Raw genomic sequence first — 19410 nt, forward strand, 5'->3', positions numbered from 1 at the left:
ATTAAAACACTACAAGGGAATTTGTTTTCTCCTGGTAGTCATTTAGCCCGCCATTAACCACATTTCAGCTGTTGTTATGACTTCTTTCCTGGTACCTGAATGGCAGCATTAGCTGATCTGACAGAAATAATTCAGGAAATTTTATGTATCTTAACAAGGCTCTTTTTATCCTCTTCAGGGTATAACAAAGAGAGCTAATCTATGGTGAAACATAGAATTTGCATTTGCATTAATTATGCCCCAAAAATTGGTCCTAAACTTAGGCAGAAAGAGGCCTGATCCCGTGGTTGGGCGAGCACGGGGGTCTGGCCCCTGTGGCCCAGGCCTGGCCCAGCAGGCAGGGCAGATAGAGAGCCTGCAGGGCATTGAGTGGGCCCCCACTCCGAGCTCTACAGAGCCCCTAGCTGCTGCACTCCCGCTCCACTTGCATCTGGTTTACGTTTGGGGCTTCCTGGTGAGGTTTGAACAGAGATTTCCCAGGCTGATGCATAGTCTGAAAGCCACGAATCTCATCTAGGATTCCAGACAATCCTCAGTGCCCAGTGGCATAGAAAAGCAGTTGAAGAAGATGAGGCTTTTTCTTGTGTCCTCCCGAGGCCTTTTGAATGGGTGTCCGCCTGCTCGCTGCCTTTGGCTTGGGGCAGAGAAGGGTGTGGAGTCACCACGAGAAAGGCCCTGCTGCTCCCTCGTTGCGTTTCTGTGCAGTGTCTTATCAGCATGCTCTGCCTGGTTCTGTGGCTCCTGGCCCCTGGCCCAGCCCCAAATTGCAACCTCAGCATTGTTACCTAGTGGTGAGTTGCTAAAAACATCTTTACACATGATTCACTGGAGCCCAGGACTGACATGGTAGCACAGCCCTGCTTTGGAGTCTAGAGGACAGTCCCCAGACTGGGATATGGGATTCTGGGGCAGGAAATAAGTTTCCATCCTGACTGTGACTCTTTGCTTTCTTAGTCTTTGTCAAACGTATGTTGGTGCCTGGAACAGAGACAAACTTTTGCAGTTGTTGCACATTTACAGGGTATAGATTTTTACAAGGCTATCTCAGTTCCCGCCTTCTGCAGTTTGTGCAGCTTACGTGATTCTGCCTTCTAGAACGGAGGACTGTAATTTGAATGAGGCTTCAATGCCCTGTGCCATCCCTGTGCCTCACTCAGTGTCTTTGCAGCCAGCCCTCTGTTGTCTGGCCTTTTGCTGTGCCTGTCAGGCTGAGCCCAGTTGTTTCCTTCCCCAGGAATCCCCCAGCTCCCCCGAGCTGTGGGGGGAGTGCCCCTGCTTTGTGCTCTAAGGTGGTTGCTTCTTAACTCCTATATTAAATCAAAATTCCTGCCTGATTTTTTTTTTTTTTTAAGTAGGCTCCACACCTAGCATGGAGCCCAACACAGGGCTTGAACTCACCACCCTGAGATTAAGACCTGAGCTGAGATCAAGAGTTGGACGCTTAACCGACTGAGCCACACAGGGCCCCCCTCCCCGCCTGTTTTTTTAAAAAACGTGGCCACACACTATCTGTTTACCCCCATTTATTTCCCCTCTTCATTCTGTGTAATGCTTTTACTCTGCTAAGACTGTTTACTTAGTATTCCGTATATGCATCCTGTTTTCCTGTGGACTCATTCTTTCATCCTTTGGGTTCACTTCAGCTTTCCTTCCTGCTTGTTGTCTTCTTATGAGCCATCATTCCTTAGGGCCCAACTAAAACCTCCCCTGTTCTGTGAAATCCAAGCTATTCTTGCTTTCTGCACTCTTGTTGGACTTTGGGTTACTGTCACACCACTTAGAATTTAGCCTGGGACGTTTCTAAGAAGAATGCTTTATTTTGCTTTCCCTGCATGAATGTAAGCCCCTGAGACTGGCCATCTCGCTTGATGCTACTTTTGCATCCTCCGTGACACTCAGTAAATACTTGGTGATTTGAAAAGCGGTTTGCTTCTTGTTAGAGCCTCTCCCATGTGCCTACCTAAATAGAAATAAATCAGGTGGTTGGTTGAGGTTGGGGGCAACTTGGGTTGAAAATGTTTGAAATTTTCCCTAAGAAAAAAAAAGTTTAAATTATATGAGTCTCTGACATGAAAGAGAATGAATTAAAATGGCCTTCTTTGAAGGATAATTTGAGAAAATTCCAAGTAGCTGAGAACAGATGGTTGTTATGGAAGTTGTGTTTGGCAAGCAGATTTAGTTTATATCTGTGTGTATCTGTATACACTGAGTGTTTATACACATATGATCATGCTTATGCACAATCTCTGTTTAGAAAAGTCCTGATTTTCTAGTTTCCTTCCTACTTTGATGTGTATTTTGGAAATGCTACTCCCTTTTCCTTTTATTAGGATAGGGCAAAACCTGCTCTCAGTATTTTCATGATAACCACTGATTTTTTTTTTTTAACACTAGTGTTCATCCCCCTTTCTTTAACCAGTGCCAAAAGATAAATTGAAATTTTATCCCAAATTCCTTAATTTTTTACTAGAAAATATGGCGAAGAATGTTTGTAGCCTTCTGTCTTTTTATTACTCAGAGTAAAGTTCTGTCCTTTCTTGTTCACATGTTAATCTTTCCTTGGATTTGGCTGGTCTTGCCTAAAAACTCTGAATAGCCATCAGAATCCTACCAGTCTTTTTCTATTCTTCATGGTAGACAGGAATAAGAGTGTTCGAAACAATCTGGTAGTGAGGAAGAGGTCATTGTTCCTTTCAGTATGTGTGTGTACACGTATGAATGCTCCCTGGCTAGTCTGGGTTATACAGACTTGAGAGTAGGTAGGAAAGGTAGTCAGCAATTATGAGAGTTTAATGCCGGTTAACAGAGATCTAACGCGGTGCCCTGTCTTCTGTGTTCCCATAGCACTTGCTTTATGCTATTACAACCATATTGTATTGCAAAATCTCATTTATTCAAAAATACTTATTGAGCACCTGCTACATGCCACGGACTGTTTTGTGCTGGAGATAATCTCAAGGAGAAAAAGAGACAAGAATCCCCGCTCTCACAGAGGGAACCAAGCAAATGGAGGAGGAAGCCTGTGAAACCATAAACCATGCACGTGCTGTCTCCCTCACATTTGCTGCATTTTGAACCTTGTGGGATAGAAGGCCAAAGGGTGAAGCTCAGAGCTTCCAAAGGGTGGCAATAACAAGGTAGAGGCTGGGAGTAAAACAAAAATATAATAAAATTGTGTAGCTTTTCATGATGGTAAGTCCTATGGAAAAAAATCAGAAGAGGAGTGATGTGGAATTGATGAAAGAGGGTTGCAGTTTTAAATAGGGTGGTCCTTTTTGGCCTCACAAAGGTAACATTTGAGCAAAGAATTGAAGGAAGTAAAGGAGCGAGGGAGTCATGAGGGAGAGAAGAGCATTTCAGGCAGAGAGAATAGCCTGTGCAAAGTGTCTGGGGTAGACACAGGCTGCCAGTGTATGTGAGGAAAACACAGGGAGACCTAAGAGGTAACAGGAGGTGGGAGGCTCGGTGAGATCCAGCAGAGTTTGTAGGCCTTTGAAAGATCCTTGGCTTTACTCTGACTTAAGAGAGAAGCCTTTTAAGCAGTTAAAGCAAAAGAGGGACATAATAAAAAGGGCCATTCTGAATGTTGTATTGCAAATAGACTAGTTGAGCGGGAATGGTAGCAGGGAGACTAGTTAGAAGGTTTTTGGGAATAATCTGGGTAAGAAATGAAGGTGGTTTAGACCAGGGTAGAAGCAGTATTGGTGGTGAGAAATTGCTGGATTCTGGATATATTTTGAAGATGGAGCCAACATGATTTCTTGGCTAATCAGACATGGTATGGGGAAAGAAAAGAGGAATCAAAGATTACACCAAGAGGGGCACCTGGGTGGCTCAGTCCGTTGGGCAGCTGCCTTAGGCTCAGGTCATGATCCCGAGGTCCTGGGATTGAGCCACATGTCAGGATCCCTGCTCAGCTGGGAGTCTGCTTCTCCCACTCCCTCCCCCTGCTTGTGCTCTTTCTCTCTCTCAAATAACTAAAATCTTAAAAAAAAAAAAAAAAAAAAAGAATTACACCAAGATTTTTGGTTTGAACACCAAAAAGGACGGAGTTCCCTGTCACTCAGATGGGAGAAAACTGCAGGTGGAATGAGTAGGGGTGGGAGGTTGGCTAGGCTAGCAGGACTTTACTTATAGACATCTTAAATGTGAAATACTTCTGAGGTAATCAAGTGGAGATGGCAAGTAGCGAGTAGATACATGAGTGTGTGAATTGAGGGGAGGTTCTAAGCTGGATACGTAAACTTGGCTGTTGTCACGATGTAGCCCATATTTAAAACCACTTGACTGGACAAGATCAGCAGGAAAATGAGTATAGATAGAAAAGAGTAAAAAGTAGTCTCTAGGGAGCTCCAGAAATTAGAGTTGATATGGGAGGATTCCGACTTCCAGGGAAGATACAGTAGGTCGTAGCAGGGTAACACTCACTACAAGGAAAAAAAAACCCCATAAATTGCAAAGAATATATTTTTAAAGACATCTGATATCTGTGGAAGCAACAAGAATTAGATGAACTAAAATTCCAGACAGCAGAGAGCTATTCCTAGATGAGCCAACAATTGTAGACTGTTTCTTCTCTGGAAACATTCCTCAATTTTGGGCATGGGTTGAGGATCAGGATTGGTGCAAACAGACTATTCTGGGTAGAAGAGAAACCATCTGACCCTGCTGGTGATGGAGTATACAGGGCTGGTGAGATGATTGGAAACTAGAGGAATCCCTGAAGCAAGGGACTTTCCCCAGAAGACGTGTTGAATTCTGGAGTAGCCCAAGAAGTTTGTCCAGAAGGCAGATTTCAATCTGTGTACCGTGAGACTGTATTTAGAGGGAAAATCTCACTAAAGGGATGGGCCTACTATAGAAAAACGGACTCTCCCTTAAGAGAGATTTTTAACCTGCTTGGGATTGAAGACTCCAGGGCTCAGGAGTAAGAAGATCTGCCAGACTCGAGCAGATTCATGCTCAAGAAACAGGGTAAAACAAGAGATGGACTGAATTTTAACGGTAACACAGGCCTGACCCAATTCAGTCTCTGATTGGACTTAAGGGACCACCCCCTCTCATAGTTTGTCTAAGAGAAAATAGGAAACAGTTGTGGAAAGTATTGTTTGGAGCTGCTGTGGTTCCTCTATTCATAAGATCTACCATAAGTAAAAAACTACTGGACTTTTGAAAAGGCAGGAAAAAATGTGACTAAAAAGCAAGAGAATATAATACAAGCAGACCCTAGATGATCCAGATATTGGAGTTAGCAGAAAAGAACTTTAGAATAACTATGATTGATATGTGAAAGAAAATAAAAGAAGTTGGGCAACAGAGTTTTAAAGTGACGAATTCCAGAGAAATGTATCTGGTAAAGAGCATCAAATCAACAGTCTAGAACTGAAAATTCTAGTTTAAAAACTTAGAACACAGTGGATGACTTTAAAAGCAGATTAGATACAGCAGAACATAAGATTGGTGACTTTGAAGACAGTCAATAGAAAATGTTTAACCTGAGGCATAGAGAGAAAACAGAATGCAAAGAACAGAACAAAGCATAAGAAACAATTGGGGTGCAGTGAAAAGGTGTAATGTATATCTGATTAGATCCTAGGCATGGAGGAGAGATGGGGGCAGAGGAGTGTTTGAAGATAAAATTAATGGCCAAGACCCCCCCCCCCAAGTGATGGGGGGGGTATCAACCAATAGATTCAACATCAGGTATAACTCCCATGCAGGAAAAATACAAAAGTGAAGACCATACTCAGGCATATCTGAAACTAGAAAACTGAAGACTGAAAAACCACTAAATAAAAACTGAGCACTAATATTGTATTAAATGGTATGATATTGAATACTTTCCTCCTGAATTTGGGAATAAGAAAAAAATTCCACTATTATCATTATATTCAGAAATGCACTGCAGGTCCTGGCTACTGCAGTAAGGAAAATGAAGAAATAAAAAGTTTAAAGATTGGAAAGGAAGAAGTAAGATTCATTATTTGTAGATGACATGACCGTATATAGAAAATTCAACAGAATTGGCAAACCATTAGCCTTAAGAAATGTGGATTTAGCTAAATTTTTGGATACAAAGGCAATATACAAAACCATCTTTTATTTCTATAAACTAGCAACATGAAACCAGGAAAGGAAAACTGTAAAATGTCATTTGTAATATCATCAAACATATTAGATATCCTAGAATAACTCAAAAGATACACAGGCCCTCTCTATATGAAAAACATTGCTGAAAGAAATGAAAGGAGACCTAAATAAATGGAACGATACATAACGTTCAGGTATTCAGTATTGTTAAGATGTTGGTAATTCAGTCCTAATCAAAGTGTAAGCAGGGTGTTTTTTGATAGAAGTTGATAACAGAAACACAAAAGACCTAGAATAGCCAAGGCAGTCTTTAAAAAAAACTAAGTTATAATGCAGACTTATAATCAAGCTACAGTAATGAAGACATGGTAGTGTTGCCAGAAGAACAAGTAGACCAATGGAACAAAACGGGAACACTGCTCAGCAGGGCTCCTACTAGCCACATGTGGCTATGGAGCACTTGAAATACGGCTAGTCTGAATTCAGATGTGTTTTAAGTGTGAAGTACACTTTGGATTTTAAAGACTTAGTATGTAAAAAGAATATAAAGTATTTCATTAATAATTTTACATTGATTCCATAGTGAAATGATAAGTTTTTAGATATATTGGCTTAAGTAAAATATATTTATTAAAATTAATTTCATCTGTTTTTACTTAATGTGGCTACAAGAAAATTTTAAATTACTTTATGTGGCTTAATGAATGACCGTGGTAGCAGCAAAAGGTTCTTTAAACAGGACACAAGAATACGTAAGAGAAAAGATTGGTAAGGTAGATTATGTAGAACTCTGTTCATCAAAAGACAAATTTACAGAATCAAAAGGCAGATCATAGACTGATAAATAATACTTGTAATCTATATAACTGGCAGGAGTTTTATTCAGAAGTGTGTAAAGAACTCTTGCAAATTAAAAAAAAAAAGGACACTTCTTTTAAAATAGGCAAATGACTTGAGCAGGACCTTCACAGAGAGGTTGCCTTCATTGCCAATAAGCATATGAAAAGGTGCTCAGCATCTTTAGTTATCAGGGAGATGTGAATTAGAGAGATAATACTACATGTCCATGAGAATGGCTAAAATTTTAAAGACAATATCAAGTCAGCTGGAACTCCTCCCATACATTGCTGATGGGTGTAAAAATTGTTACAGTCACTTTGGAAAAAATTTTGACAATATTCATTAAAACTAAATGTATAACCTACCTCATAACCTAGTAATTCCACTTTTATGTATATATCCAAGATAAATGAGTACATTTGTCCCCCAAAAGACATACAATTTATTTTTATTTATTTATTTATTTATTTATTTATTTATTTATTTGAGAGAGAGAATGAGAGAGCGAGAGCGCATGAGAGGGGGTTGGGGCAGAGGGAGAAGCAGACTCCCTGCCGAGCAGGGAGCCCGATGTGGGACTTGATCCCGGGACTCCAGGATCGTGACCTGAGCCGAAGGCAGTTGCTTAACCAACTGAGCCACCCAGGCGCCCAGACATACAATTTATATGAACGTTGGAAGCAAACCAAATATTCCTCAACAGTAGAATGGATAAATAAATGGTAGTATATTTATGCAACAAAATACTATGCAGAAATACAGAAGAATGAACTACATACTATATAATTACATTTACATGAAGTTTAGTGATAGGCAAAACTAATCAATGGTAGTAGAAGTCTGAATAGTGGTTACTTCCAATGGGGGCACGAGTCTTCCAGAATGTCAGAAATGTTAGGTAACTTGATCTGGGTGGTTATTTATACAAGTGTATACGTGTATATGTAAAAATTCATCGATTGTACACTTGAGATCTCTACATACTGTATGTATGCCTTAGCTTAATAACTTTTGAAGTATTATGTTAGCATGTCTGGTAGTTCCTTGCTGATGAAGACTATAGCTCATCTATTTCTGTAAGACCAGTGAATAAACATAAAAGACACTCAATAAATAATGTGGAAGAAATTTAGGAAGGAAATTAAACAGGAAGTTAGGAAGGAAGTTGTTCATTAATCTGCTTTCTCTTAACCTAACACCTGTTCTTTGCTCACGGCCGATTTGCCACAGTCGGAGCTCTGTTGGCTGCAAGGTTGGGGTAGTGATCTTCCAGCTTAAGAAAGTACACCTAGTTCTGGCTTTTGCTGTTAGCCATCCTGACAGATAGATCCGAGTGTCTGGAGAAGGGGGAGACTTTTTGATTAAGTGATGTAGATTAAGAATAATAACCATTTTCAGTCTGTGATGCTGGTGAGTTTGATGCTTTATTCCCTCATGTGTCTCCTCTCTTTCCCTCTTGCTTGTATTTAGCATTCAGGGTGACAAGCATTTCTTGTCACCCACTGCTGCTGGGCCTCTTCAAGGTATTAGCTATACCAGTGGATAAAACAAATAGGAATTTCTGCCCTTAGAAGGTTTATACTGTAATGGGGGAAGACAGACAACAGTCAGCTGCCTTCTTCCCCTTTCCTTACTTGTGCTTAAGAATCAAGCAGAATGGGGCGCCTGGGTGACTCAGTTGGTTAAGCGTCCAACTCTTGATTTTGGCTCAGGTCATGATCTCATGGTCATGATATTGAGCCCCATGTTGGGCTCTGAGCTGAGCTGAAGCCTGTTTGGGATTCTCTCCCTCTCCCTCTGCCCCTCCCCCCACACCTACTCCCACCTCCTTTCCACCCCCCACCCCCGCTCATGCACAGGTGTACGCGCTCTCTCTCTCAAAAAACGAAACAAACAAAACTTGAGCAGAAAAACAAAAGCTTAGTCTGTCTTCCCATCCCTTCTTCCTACTATATGGTAGGCACAGTTCATTTGTCTTCTTGTTGAGCAGTGGGAAGAGACTCTTGTCACTTTGGATTAACTTAGGCATGGCACCTAGCACAATGCCATGTGTCTAGGGGAATGTAATAAATATTTGTAACCTTTGGGAGCATCTGTCAACGCCTGCTGATCTCCATACTTCTTTTCTGCCATCTGCCCTCCTCATCTTTTTTTTTTTTTTTCCTTTCCTCTATTACTTTTCTAGGGGAAAGTTTGATTTAGGATCTAAGAAAATATGTTTTCTGTGATGGTACAGCTCTGGGACAGCTGAGCCCTAGAATGGGTAGGACTGAAGACAGTGAGATATGGCATCAGAACTTATGTTCTGATCAGGACCCCAAGTTATTTTGGGAGTTAGGGCTATCGTGATGAGTGTTCTTCTCGTATACTGTTCTACTAGATCTGACAAGGTCATGTGGTGCACAGGATACCTCTGAAATAGAATGGCTCAAATAAAGTCCTAGAAAGAATGTCAAACGCAAGAGTGTTCTGACTCAACACACTCTTTTTAAGTTTGTCATTGTTTAATCAAATACTCTGTAGAAAGAGATTTCATGGCGCTCAGGAGCCTAGAAATGTTGATGTGTATCTGGGATAGAAAGGAAGAAATTAATTTGTTTTCAGTTAGGATTTATAGTCAAAGGATGATCAGTGAAACAACCATTTCCAGCCACAGAGGGGAAAGATGGTATCATTTAGTAGAGAATAGTTAATACCTTGCATTTGCATAGTGCTTACTGTTCCAAAAATATTTTCACATACCATTTTATCCTCCCAGTAACCCAGTGAGGTAAGTATTTTTAACTCCTATTTTAATAGATACGGGAACTAAGAGGTGTTAATTGACTTATCCAAAGTCAGTAGCAGGTAGGTGTTAGAATTAGGACTCTCTGATTCCAAGGCCCCCAGACTCCTGTATGTTATACCTTTCTGCAAATTTTATGCTACAGCATGTAGGCAGGTTTGGCAGAAAAGGGAAGTCCTAGGACCAATTTTAGTGATACTAAAGACAGATCTGAAATTAAGAGTCTGAAAAGCAGAGTAACTTCTCTGCTCTTGTGGAAGGGGAACATGTTAGGGTTGTGCCCAGAAGTTAGAATGTGTGTAATCTTTTGATCACTCCGTGGACTGATAGGAGGGAGGCCTCAGCGCTCATAGGTGATTCTTATAGAATTATTTCTTGGATTCTGTGGTGCCAGTAATTTTCTTTTTAACTTTTCTGTCTCCAGGAGCCTCCAGAAGATGATGCAAACATCATTGAGAAGATCCTGGCGTCTAAGACCGTCCAGGAGGTCGGTGGCTCATGTACCGGCTTTTCTATCACTAGCACAGGTTATACCCTCTGTGAAGAGATACTTGACTAGAGAACCTGGAGTGGTCGTGACTGGCCAGAGTGGAGCTAGGCAACAACATTGTCTGGCTAGTCAGTACTTATTTTTACCCCCATGGAAGATTTTAGATCATAAAATTCTTAAATATTTGAGAGTAGAGCCCCAGATAATTTTTTTCCTCCATAGTGATCCCAGCAAAAGGTATTTGTCCTTTAGTTGCTGTAGCCCGTGGAAGGTCCTCAGGGGGCCAAAAAGAAGACATGGAAAGAGTCCTATTGAAAATCTCTGGGGAGTTTTCTTTAGACATGTCAGGGCCATTGTAGGGACCCTCTAGAGAGCATGCCTGGGGTGAAGGGTATGTGTGCTGGTGAGAACACATTTTTACCTTCAAGTATTTATGAGAGCAAACTTCCTTAGTTTGAGAGTGAACAGCACTGACATTTCAGGGTGGTGGTTTGGGGGCATGCCAGAGACCCAGGTTTTCACTTGCACGGCAGGTTCTGGTCCTGACAGCTCTCAGAGCCCTGGGCCGGTTTGGGTTTCTCAGCTGAGTGCTGTCCCAGCCTGGACCCTGGAAGGACACCAGGAGGATCATTTTCTTTTTTACCTTCTAGCTAGCTGTGGATTCATCCTTTGGGAAAGCTGCTCAGTAGCTGTCAGGAAAAGAACTGGGAACATCCTCAAGAAATCTGTACTAAATCTCCTCAAGAAATCTGTACTAAAACCAACAGGGGTGTTGATTTACCTGTTTTCTTGTGCTGCATAAGGGTGATCTGAGGGGTCTGGCCTGTTAACTGCTTGCTATTGGTTACAGGTTCACCCAGGAGAGCCCCCATTCGACTTGGAGCTATTCTACGTTAAGTATAGAAATTTGTACGTCTTTTTTTTTTTTTTTTGTATTATTTGTGTTTGGATTTATATGAATAAAATTTCCTTTCTCTCATCTCATCATCTTCTGTATTTTCCAAGAATGGCCCCTGAGGCCTGTCCCACAATCTCAGTTGACTCAAGTTCACCTTAGACAGTGGTGCTCACCTTTGGCTGCACAGTCACCAGGGAAGCCCTTGCTCCACTCAGGACCAGCTGACTCAGACCCTGGGAGTCGATCCCAAGGATCGGTGCTTTATTAAAAACTCCCTGTGCCATTCTCATTTGCACCCAGGTTGGAGAAGCACGGTCCTATAGCTCTTGAAGTTTTCCTTCTTCCTTTGCTACGTGCCCACTTGCCCTGATGTGTATGAATGATAACCCGCCTACGCCTGCCCTCCCCTCTGCTCTCAGGCAGGTCCTGTAGAAGCTGCAGGGGGACTGGTCATTTGGAATCGCAGCACTGTTTCATTGTCTGTTTGTGCCCTTAGCACAAGGCCCTCCTCAGCCCAGTCTCTAGCAGTTTCACTACAGACCGCTACCTCTGAGTTAGATGGTCACCCTGTTTACTGAAATACTTAAAGCTCAATGATTTGATAGTTTGCACTTGTCTCACAATTTGTGTGTCTTTGGATAGTTCCTACTTACATTGTAAATGGGCCACAATGGAAGAGCTGGAAAAGGATCCTCGCATCGCACAGAAGATCAAGCGATTTAGGAATAAACAAGCCCAGATGAAGCACATTTTTACTGAGGTGAAGCAATATTTACCAACTAACTTGACCACTGCTTTTCTTGCAGTATTAAATGCTGAGTTTAAGTTTCGTAAAATCGAAGTCCTGTGCAGATCCATTGCTCAAGTCACATTGCTAAATGTGCACTGATTTGCAGCAAAACCAGTCCAGATTTAAGCCAAAGAGAAAAAATAATCCACCAAGTTAAAAGGATTGAGCCTTACAAACTGACAACTCATAAGAATGTGCATCTTGGTCAGAATATCTATAAATAGCTAGGGCAAGAGAAATGTGCACAAAACTCTTTCATTCCCTCCTCCCCCCCAAAACAGAAATCCAAAAAGACATAAACTTCGAATGTAAAAAATAAAAACTATTATTAAATATATTAGAGTGTAAAATATTAGGGAGTAAATAAGGAAATTTATATAAGCTTGGGTATTTCTAAGTATGGTACCTACGGTGAGAGGAAAAATTGATGGATTTGGACATTAAACAAATCTATAGTGTCTGTATATTAGAAAATACTACTAAACAAATCTTAAATAATTAGGAAATATGTGTATTACATACATATACGTATTTCGTAAAAAATATATAACTTATACACATACATATATGTGTGGCATACATTCTTCTTATCCGGTATTGGAACCTTCCCGTTTATATTCATACACACATACACGCACATGACAAATAATTTTAATGATAAGGAATGCTTATTAATCATATAAAAATGTGGTCACTTTCATAGTAGTTAAAAAATGCAAACTAAAATAGGAATTTTCTGGTTTTTATTTACCAAATATTTGAAGGTTTTAAAAATAATTATTACTCATTGCTGGTGAGAGTGTAGGGCAGAGACAGTCTTGTATCTAGCAGGTGGGAACATAACCTAGTACAACCTGTCAGAAGAACAGAATGGCAGCAGACGTGAAATGTCTCAAAATGTTCACATCCTTTGTCCAGCAGTTCTAATTCTGCCATGAATTTTAAGGAAACTGTTGAGTCTTTGTACAGAATTTGCTATGATATGATATTCATTCGTTAATATTGGTGAAAAATTGCAAACACACAGATGATAGACATTTGTTAAATTATGTGTACAACCCATAGAGCACAATACTGTGCTCTAGTAAAAGTGATGTTGGAGAATAGTTGTTAATGACAGAGAAAGAGGCTATAGTGCTGTATGTCAGCCTCTTACAGTGTCGGGGGCAATTCCGTTTTGGGGAGTGTAGGAGAAAAGAGGCACCATAATCGCGGATAATGTCTTGAATATACGTGAAAATGCTGATGTCATTTTTTCTGGTTGATGGGATCATGGTGACTTTTTCTTTTCTGGATAGCCTGTAGTTTTAAAATTTTATACCAATAACTTAAAAGAAGTCATAAAAATTATTCTTAAAATGTAGTTGCAAGCACTAGTCCTCAAGAGTGCACTCAGATGCCATCAAACTATAGTACATTGCTGCAGTACTTAACCAACTCATTCTTCATGTTGTGTGCTTTCTCCTCAAGTGACAAAAAATTACTCTAGGATAATGTCAGTAAGCATTCTTCTCATCCCGGGATGGGGTCCTTCATCTCTAGTCTTAGTGTTTGGCCCCAGCCCTCTCCAGGATTGTTTTAAAGAATGTGAGAACTGTTTCGCGTGGCATTGTTATTGTCATAGAGAACTGGGAAAGAAGACAAGTAGAATTCTTGGAAGACTGTCTTGAGGCCACACTGGATACTCTCCCTCTGTTCTTGGAACATTTTATTTGCACCTCTATTTTAGCAAGTATTTGCAGTGTAGGAACTTGTTTATATGTCTCTTTCTTCCATTTTAAGCCCTATGAGACAAACAGGGACATGTCTTCTTGTATTTCTGTCCCTGGTACCAGGAACAGGGTCAGTGCTCGGTAATTATTTAGCTGCCCCCTGGTGAGGGATGGAGTTTGCCTTATATTCTTCGCTTGCTCCAGACCCTTCAGCGACTCACATTTTCTTGAAGTAAAGTCCACAGCCCTTCATATAGCGTACAAAGCCCCATGTGTCTGTTTTCTGCTTTATTCCCAAGGGAGTGATTTTTACTGGGCTGGGAATAGAGAGCCGAAGCTATGTTCCAGTGTATAGAAAAAATGTACCAGGAGCGCATAACTCTTGTGGGAAGGAAACACTTTTGAAAAGATTGGAGGACATTCTGAGATTGAGGAGGAGGAAGAGTGGGGAGTAGTTCCTGTAATACTGTCTTCGGTCTTGACCTGTTCAGCATTTTTATTAATGACTTGGATAAATAATATGAGATCGATAATAACTTAGTTTTGGATAGAGCTTCTTCAAATCCATTATTTCCGGCTGCTTGATGAGGTAGCCAGGGGCACTGTGGAAAAGGCAACAGTCTCGAGAGGCAGAGGCTTCCCTCCCTCTGCAGGGGCAGAGCCCTTTTGACCACAACTTGGACTCCTGGAAACCACACCTGATGCTGGAAGAATAGATGACAAAGTCAAAGTTCAGGTTTACTGGACAGGCTAGGATGAATGAAATAGAATGACAATTAAATGTATGTGATGTCACACATTTGTAGTTTTTAAATCTTTATAACTTCGGAGTAGGGAGAAATGACTGACTAGCAGTTCTAGGGAGAAAAGATAGTGCCCGTTAAATGACAAGTTTCCTGTTGGTCAGGAGGAGGGTGTGCAGCTGCTTAAGAAGTAACAGTAATCTTAGAACATTCCTGAGTGTTCTGTTCATTTGAGTATCAGGTTCGGGGGGACTTGGACCTGAAGTGCAGCTGCAGGAGGACTCTAACTTGGGTAAAAAGGAAGCACAGCTGAGTGCTTGTCAGCAGACATGGAAACTGGACTGCATGGTGCTAGGAGCCTAGGCTCTGGAGCCAACCTGCCAGGCTGCAGGTTCTGCTCCTGCCCCCTGCCCCCACCCCACCACCCCTTTCCCCCCTCCCCCCGGCACCACCACCACACACACACACACACACACACACACACACACACACACACATCCACTTGCATAAGCGCCTTCAGATCCAGTATCCTCCTCTGTCTAAAGCGGAACTCCTAATAGTATCAGCCTCACAGAACACCTGTGAGGATTAAATGACACAGGGTTTACAGAAGTGCTTAGCACAGTGAGTGGCCCATGGCCACTATTCATAAGTGCTAGCTCTCTGCATCACGAAAGGATCTGGAAACTTGGGGCCCCAAGAACAGTCAAACACCTTGAATAGTTTCACCCAGATCGGGTGGAATTTGTTGAAGAGCCAGCATAGAAGGAGAATGAACTTCGTTATTGCTACTGTGAAGGAAGCAGTCATACCAGTGAACCCCAGTTACAGGAAAGAAACTAAGCTATAATTTAATATAATAAAGATAAAGATCATGATGCTACCACTGAGCAGACAGAGGTAAAACTGTCTTGGCAGTGGATCAGGTCTTAGAGGGCAGTAAATTCCCAAACAGGGAATAATGGAATCTGAGGGAGGGTTGCCAGGGGTGTTATAAAAAGCATTCCTGTGTTGAAGATGAAACTAGATATCCCTAAAGTGCCTTCCAACCAAAGGGGCAATAAGAACATTCTAGCCGTCTGGGAGGAGAGCTTCTGGGTAAGAAAGACCTGGGTAACGTTCCAGTTCACACAGCTCTGTGGCTTTGGTCACATTACTTATTTAACCTGTCTGAGTCAGTTTCCTCATCTGTAAAGTGATTACTCTATCTAGTCCATAAAGTAATTTTGAGACTTAAGCACTTAGCATTACTCCAGACACAGGTTAAATATTTCCAAATGATGCTTATTATTTCATAAGTACACTTTTTTGGAAAGCATAATGTACATGAAGGTAAACAAATCCTAAGGGTACAGCTCAGTGAATTTTTACAAAGTAAACACACCTGTGTAGCCACCACTTAGATCAGGACATAGAACATTATCAGTCCCCCAGAAGCTCCCCTCATGCCTCCTTCCAATGTTTGCTACTATTGTTGGTATATAGAAGAAAAAGAAACTAATTCTGAGTTTCCAAGGGTTATCTTTGGAACAAAAAGCAGTAAGAAAAAGGGAATCCTTGTGCTGAGTTTTGTGCAGTACTATAATGACCATTAGGAGAGTCTTACTCTGGCCGTGGTGTAACCTATAAATTCAGTCATGGAGAGCAGGATTTGGGGACAGTGAAGAAATGTCTGTGCTGTGACTTTGGTTTTGAGGGGAGGGGGACACTTTCTAACTGTTCTCCTTTGTTTGCACTAGCCTGATGAAGACTTGTTCAACCCGGACTATGTAGAAGTTGATCGAGTCCTGGAGGTGGCCCACACCAAAGATGCAGAAACAGGAGAGGTGGGTGTTTTGTCATTTTGACTCCCCTAAAGAGCCTTCCCTTCTTACTACATATTTTGCTTGTTTTGTTAACATGTGGTCTTTGTTTTAAAGGCATTTGTGTGTGATAGTCATTAGTCATTGTGGGTTTTTCAGAGGTTGGCCGGAGTATGATTGACTCCTTTAATCTAGTAGAACATAAACTCCTCTCCTGTTTCCCACCAGGAAGTGACACATTACCTGGTGAAGTGGTGCTCACTGCCTTATGAAGAAAGCACGTGGGAGCTAGAGGAAGACGTAGATCCTGCAAAAGTTAAAGAATTTGAGTCTCTTCAAATTCTCCCTGAAATTAAGCATGTGGTAATGTATCCCTGTTGGGCACCTGTTGTATCATGTTAACTTTATGACCTTGGCAATCCTGGACGTCTGTGGGTCTGTGCTCAGAAGTGGTCCTTGTTGGTGTCTTACCTTTGGCCACTCTCCATTGAACTTGCAGTTCTGTATGTTTTTCTCCCCAAATCAGACTTTGCTAGCATTCTGTTCAACATTAGGTCTAGGCTCTATTTTGATGTGTGTGACATTTAAGAACCTTGAGTAGGAGCTTTATTTCTTCGTATATGGTGCTGTATGGAGTCAGTAAGATAGAACGTGTAAGAAGTGCCTGGCATGGGAAAGAAGCTCAGTAAATTGTTAGTATCTTTCTTGTTTCTTACTACCTCTTGCCCCATCAGTGATCTTTTTTCTTTGTTTTTATCCTCTGCCTTTACTCAACTGGAATATTCTTAAGGGGAAGAACTATCTTCTATCTGTAGATCCCTGGACTTCACCGAGAGGACATAGATTTTCAAAATATATTTAATCAGTTTGTTTTTCTGATTCTGGATTATTCCGCCCGAGCTGCATAAATGTCCCAGGGTACCTGACAAGTAGTTGTATATAGAGGGACAATAATTAAAAGGATGTAGAATTAGAAGAGCCTGATTAAGATGTGACTCACTTGGGAAGAGAATCAGAGTTGTTGAATATGGCTATAGACTGGAATGATAAGTTTCTGTTTTTTAAAAAGTCACCACATTTATATGAAAAACTCTTATCCAATTCCTTATTATTTATTTGTAGTTGTTTTTATATCCCTGGAAAGTCAGAACTTAGGAGACAAGAGCTTGACATTGAACTTAGATCTCTGTCAGAGTCTACTCAAAAGCAGTGGGTTTTTTTGGCATATGAAGTATATGGAGGAAGCGTGAGGTGCAGAACTGTGATTAGAAATCTACATAGTTTTTAATAGTGTTTTGTCTACATGACTGGTTAATAAATTTCTCTTTCAACCCTCTCCTACAACTGTTGTCTGCTGTTAATTCATCAGTCATTGTTAAACATCTGCTGTTGGCTGACTCTTGAGTGACATACAATAAGAAAGAGGGTGCACACCCAGCCCCCAGGAGCTCTCAGGTTAACAGGGTAGACGTGTGTGCGTGGACACACATGGACATGTGGCACAAGGCAGGGGCAAACTGGTGTGGGGCAGAGAGTAGAGAGCATGTCCATTCTGAAGCTAACTGTAAGTTAGTGTCTCCGACTAATCAGGATTCTTACTCTCTCAGCCTGAATCCCACTTATTTCCTCAGACTGCATGCATTTGGCAAGAATATGAATTCTCAGGTGTTTTCAGGCAATTTCCCTTTTCCTTTACGTCTTTGCTATTGCGATGCTGCTGTTTTCATTGCTCAGTGAACCATGGTATTATTTCACACTTGTCTCTTCATTTCTGATTTATTTGTTCTCACATTTAAAATGCACATTTTGAAATTTTATCTCAAAAATTCTGAATTGGAATGGTAGCTCACAACATAACTAAAGCTGTCTTTTTATGTGTTAAGAAAAGGACCAGCTCCAAACGAAAGTTTACCTGAATAATTTTTTAAAGGGATCTTACTCTGGGATTTGAAGTTGATGAATAGGACATTCTATACCTGAAAGCTTTTTGGTAAAAATTAGTTACATATAGGTAAAATACAGAATTTTGAGAAAGCAAGAAGTGACATTGTCCGTGATGATTGTGCAAAGCAGGAGCAGTCTTTTAATAGGCTGGAGCCATCATGGAGACTCTGAGAATCACTTCTCCTCCTTCAAGTTAACTAAGTAGCCATTGAAGGCTGTGGAGCCCTGGGGTATGTTGTTTCCTGCAGTCTATACCACTTAGGAGTCAACCAGAAACTTCCAGCTGATTTCAGGTCTTATGCTCAGATGGCTGAAATTCTGGCCAGTAGGTGATGTTCAACTAAACCCTTTAGCACTGGGGATGGAGGGAAGGCTGGATTGACTGGATCGGAGCGTGATGCCTCTGCTTTTGGAGTGCAACCAAGGCAGCAAAGTAGAAATCTGCAGTGAAATTCCATCCTCCGGTACTTAACAGTGCTGAGAGTAAGCCATGTAAGTCACTAGAGGAACATTTCAGAAAGTCTCCCCACAGGATCTAGTAAAGTAGGGGAGCATGTCCGATTAAAGGGGTAAGTGGACTTCGGGGGATCCACGTTGACTGGTTCCTGTAGGTTAAGAAGAATGTCATTTTTTTAAGGGAACAGAGCAAGAGGGTTTATATAGGAATATCTTTGCTTAAAACCTTTTTCTTTAAAGTCACTGTTTTCTTACATACTAAATTATTTTCTCCCTTATTTTAAAAGCACCTATATCTGTACATTAGTAATAATACACTAGTAATAATTTTCAACAGAGTCCTATTTTAAAGGGCTTAGCCTAATTGCAGCTGTAGTAATTTTGTAGGTAAGCTGTGATGTGTATTTTTCTGAAAGATCATGGACAAATTTCACTTATTTACCTCCAAATATCAATGATGTAATTGGGGGGTATGTTGTTAATTTCACATGCAAGTGGTTTAGTTTTAGTTAATAACGTATTTCAAGTATAAACTATATTGTAGTAACTCCAAAGTAGAATTACCAAAGACTAAAACTGTTCAAAAAAGTTACAGTCTCAAAATTCTCATTTGTAACTGTAAGCTATAGCTAGGAATGTTTTAACTTTTAAGACTATAAACTGTTAATTTAGGGGCTCAATTTGCTATAAGCAAAATAACCAAGTCTATGTCCAAATAATATAAAGCCTAAATAAATAGAATTTTTGGATGGGAAGTCCCCACACCTAAAGATTTAAATCTTCTCCTGCTTAATTGAAATCTCAATGGGATTTTAAGAGAACTTGACAAATTGATTCTAAAGTTATACAGAATAGTGAAT

The 19410-nt window shown here is 40.8% G+C and overlaps 1 protein-coding gene across 4 annotated transcripts in view; it reads left to right on the forward strand.

The window, feature by feature from the left end:
• Positions 1-19410, forward strand: part of CHD6 (chromodomain helicase DNA binding protein 6) — a 192856-nt gene that overhangs the window by 82106 nt on the left and 91340 nt on the right. For all 4 annotated transcript variants that reach the window (XM_025875413.2, XM_073880411.1, XM_073880412.1 and 1 more), the window contains exons 6-10: positions 10140-10202; positions 11056-11114; positions 11746-11863; positions 16088-16174; positions 16379-16513. In XM_025875413.2, coding sequence (XP_025731198.2) covers positions 10140-10202; positions 11056-11114; positions 11746-11863; positions 16088-16174; positions 16379-16513 — 462 coding nt within the window. The remainder of the gene's footprint in view (positions 1-10139; positions 10203-11055; positions 11115-11745; positions 11864-16087; positions 16175-16378; positions 16514-19410) is intronic.

This window comes from Callorhinus ursinus, unplaced genomic scaffold (genome assembly GCF_003265705.2).
Source record: "Callorhinus ursinus isolate GAN/ISIS: 27379988/994484 unplaced genomic scaffold, GSC_fseal_2.0 scaffold38, whole genome shotgun sequence".
NCBI lineage: Eukaryota > Metazoa > Chordata > Mammalia > Carnivora > Otariidae > Callorhinus > Callorhinus ursinus.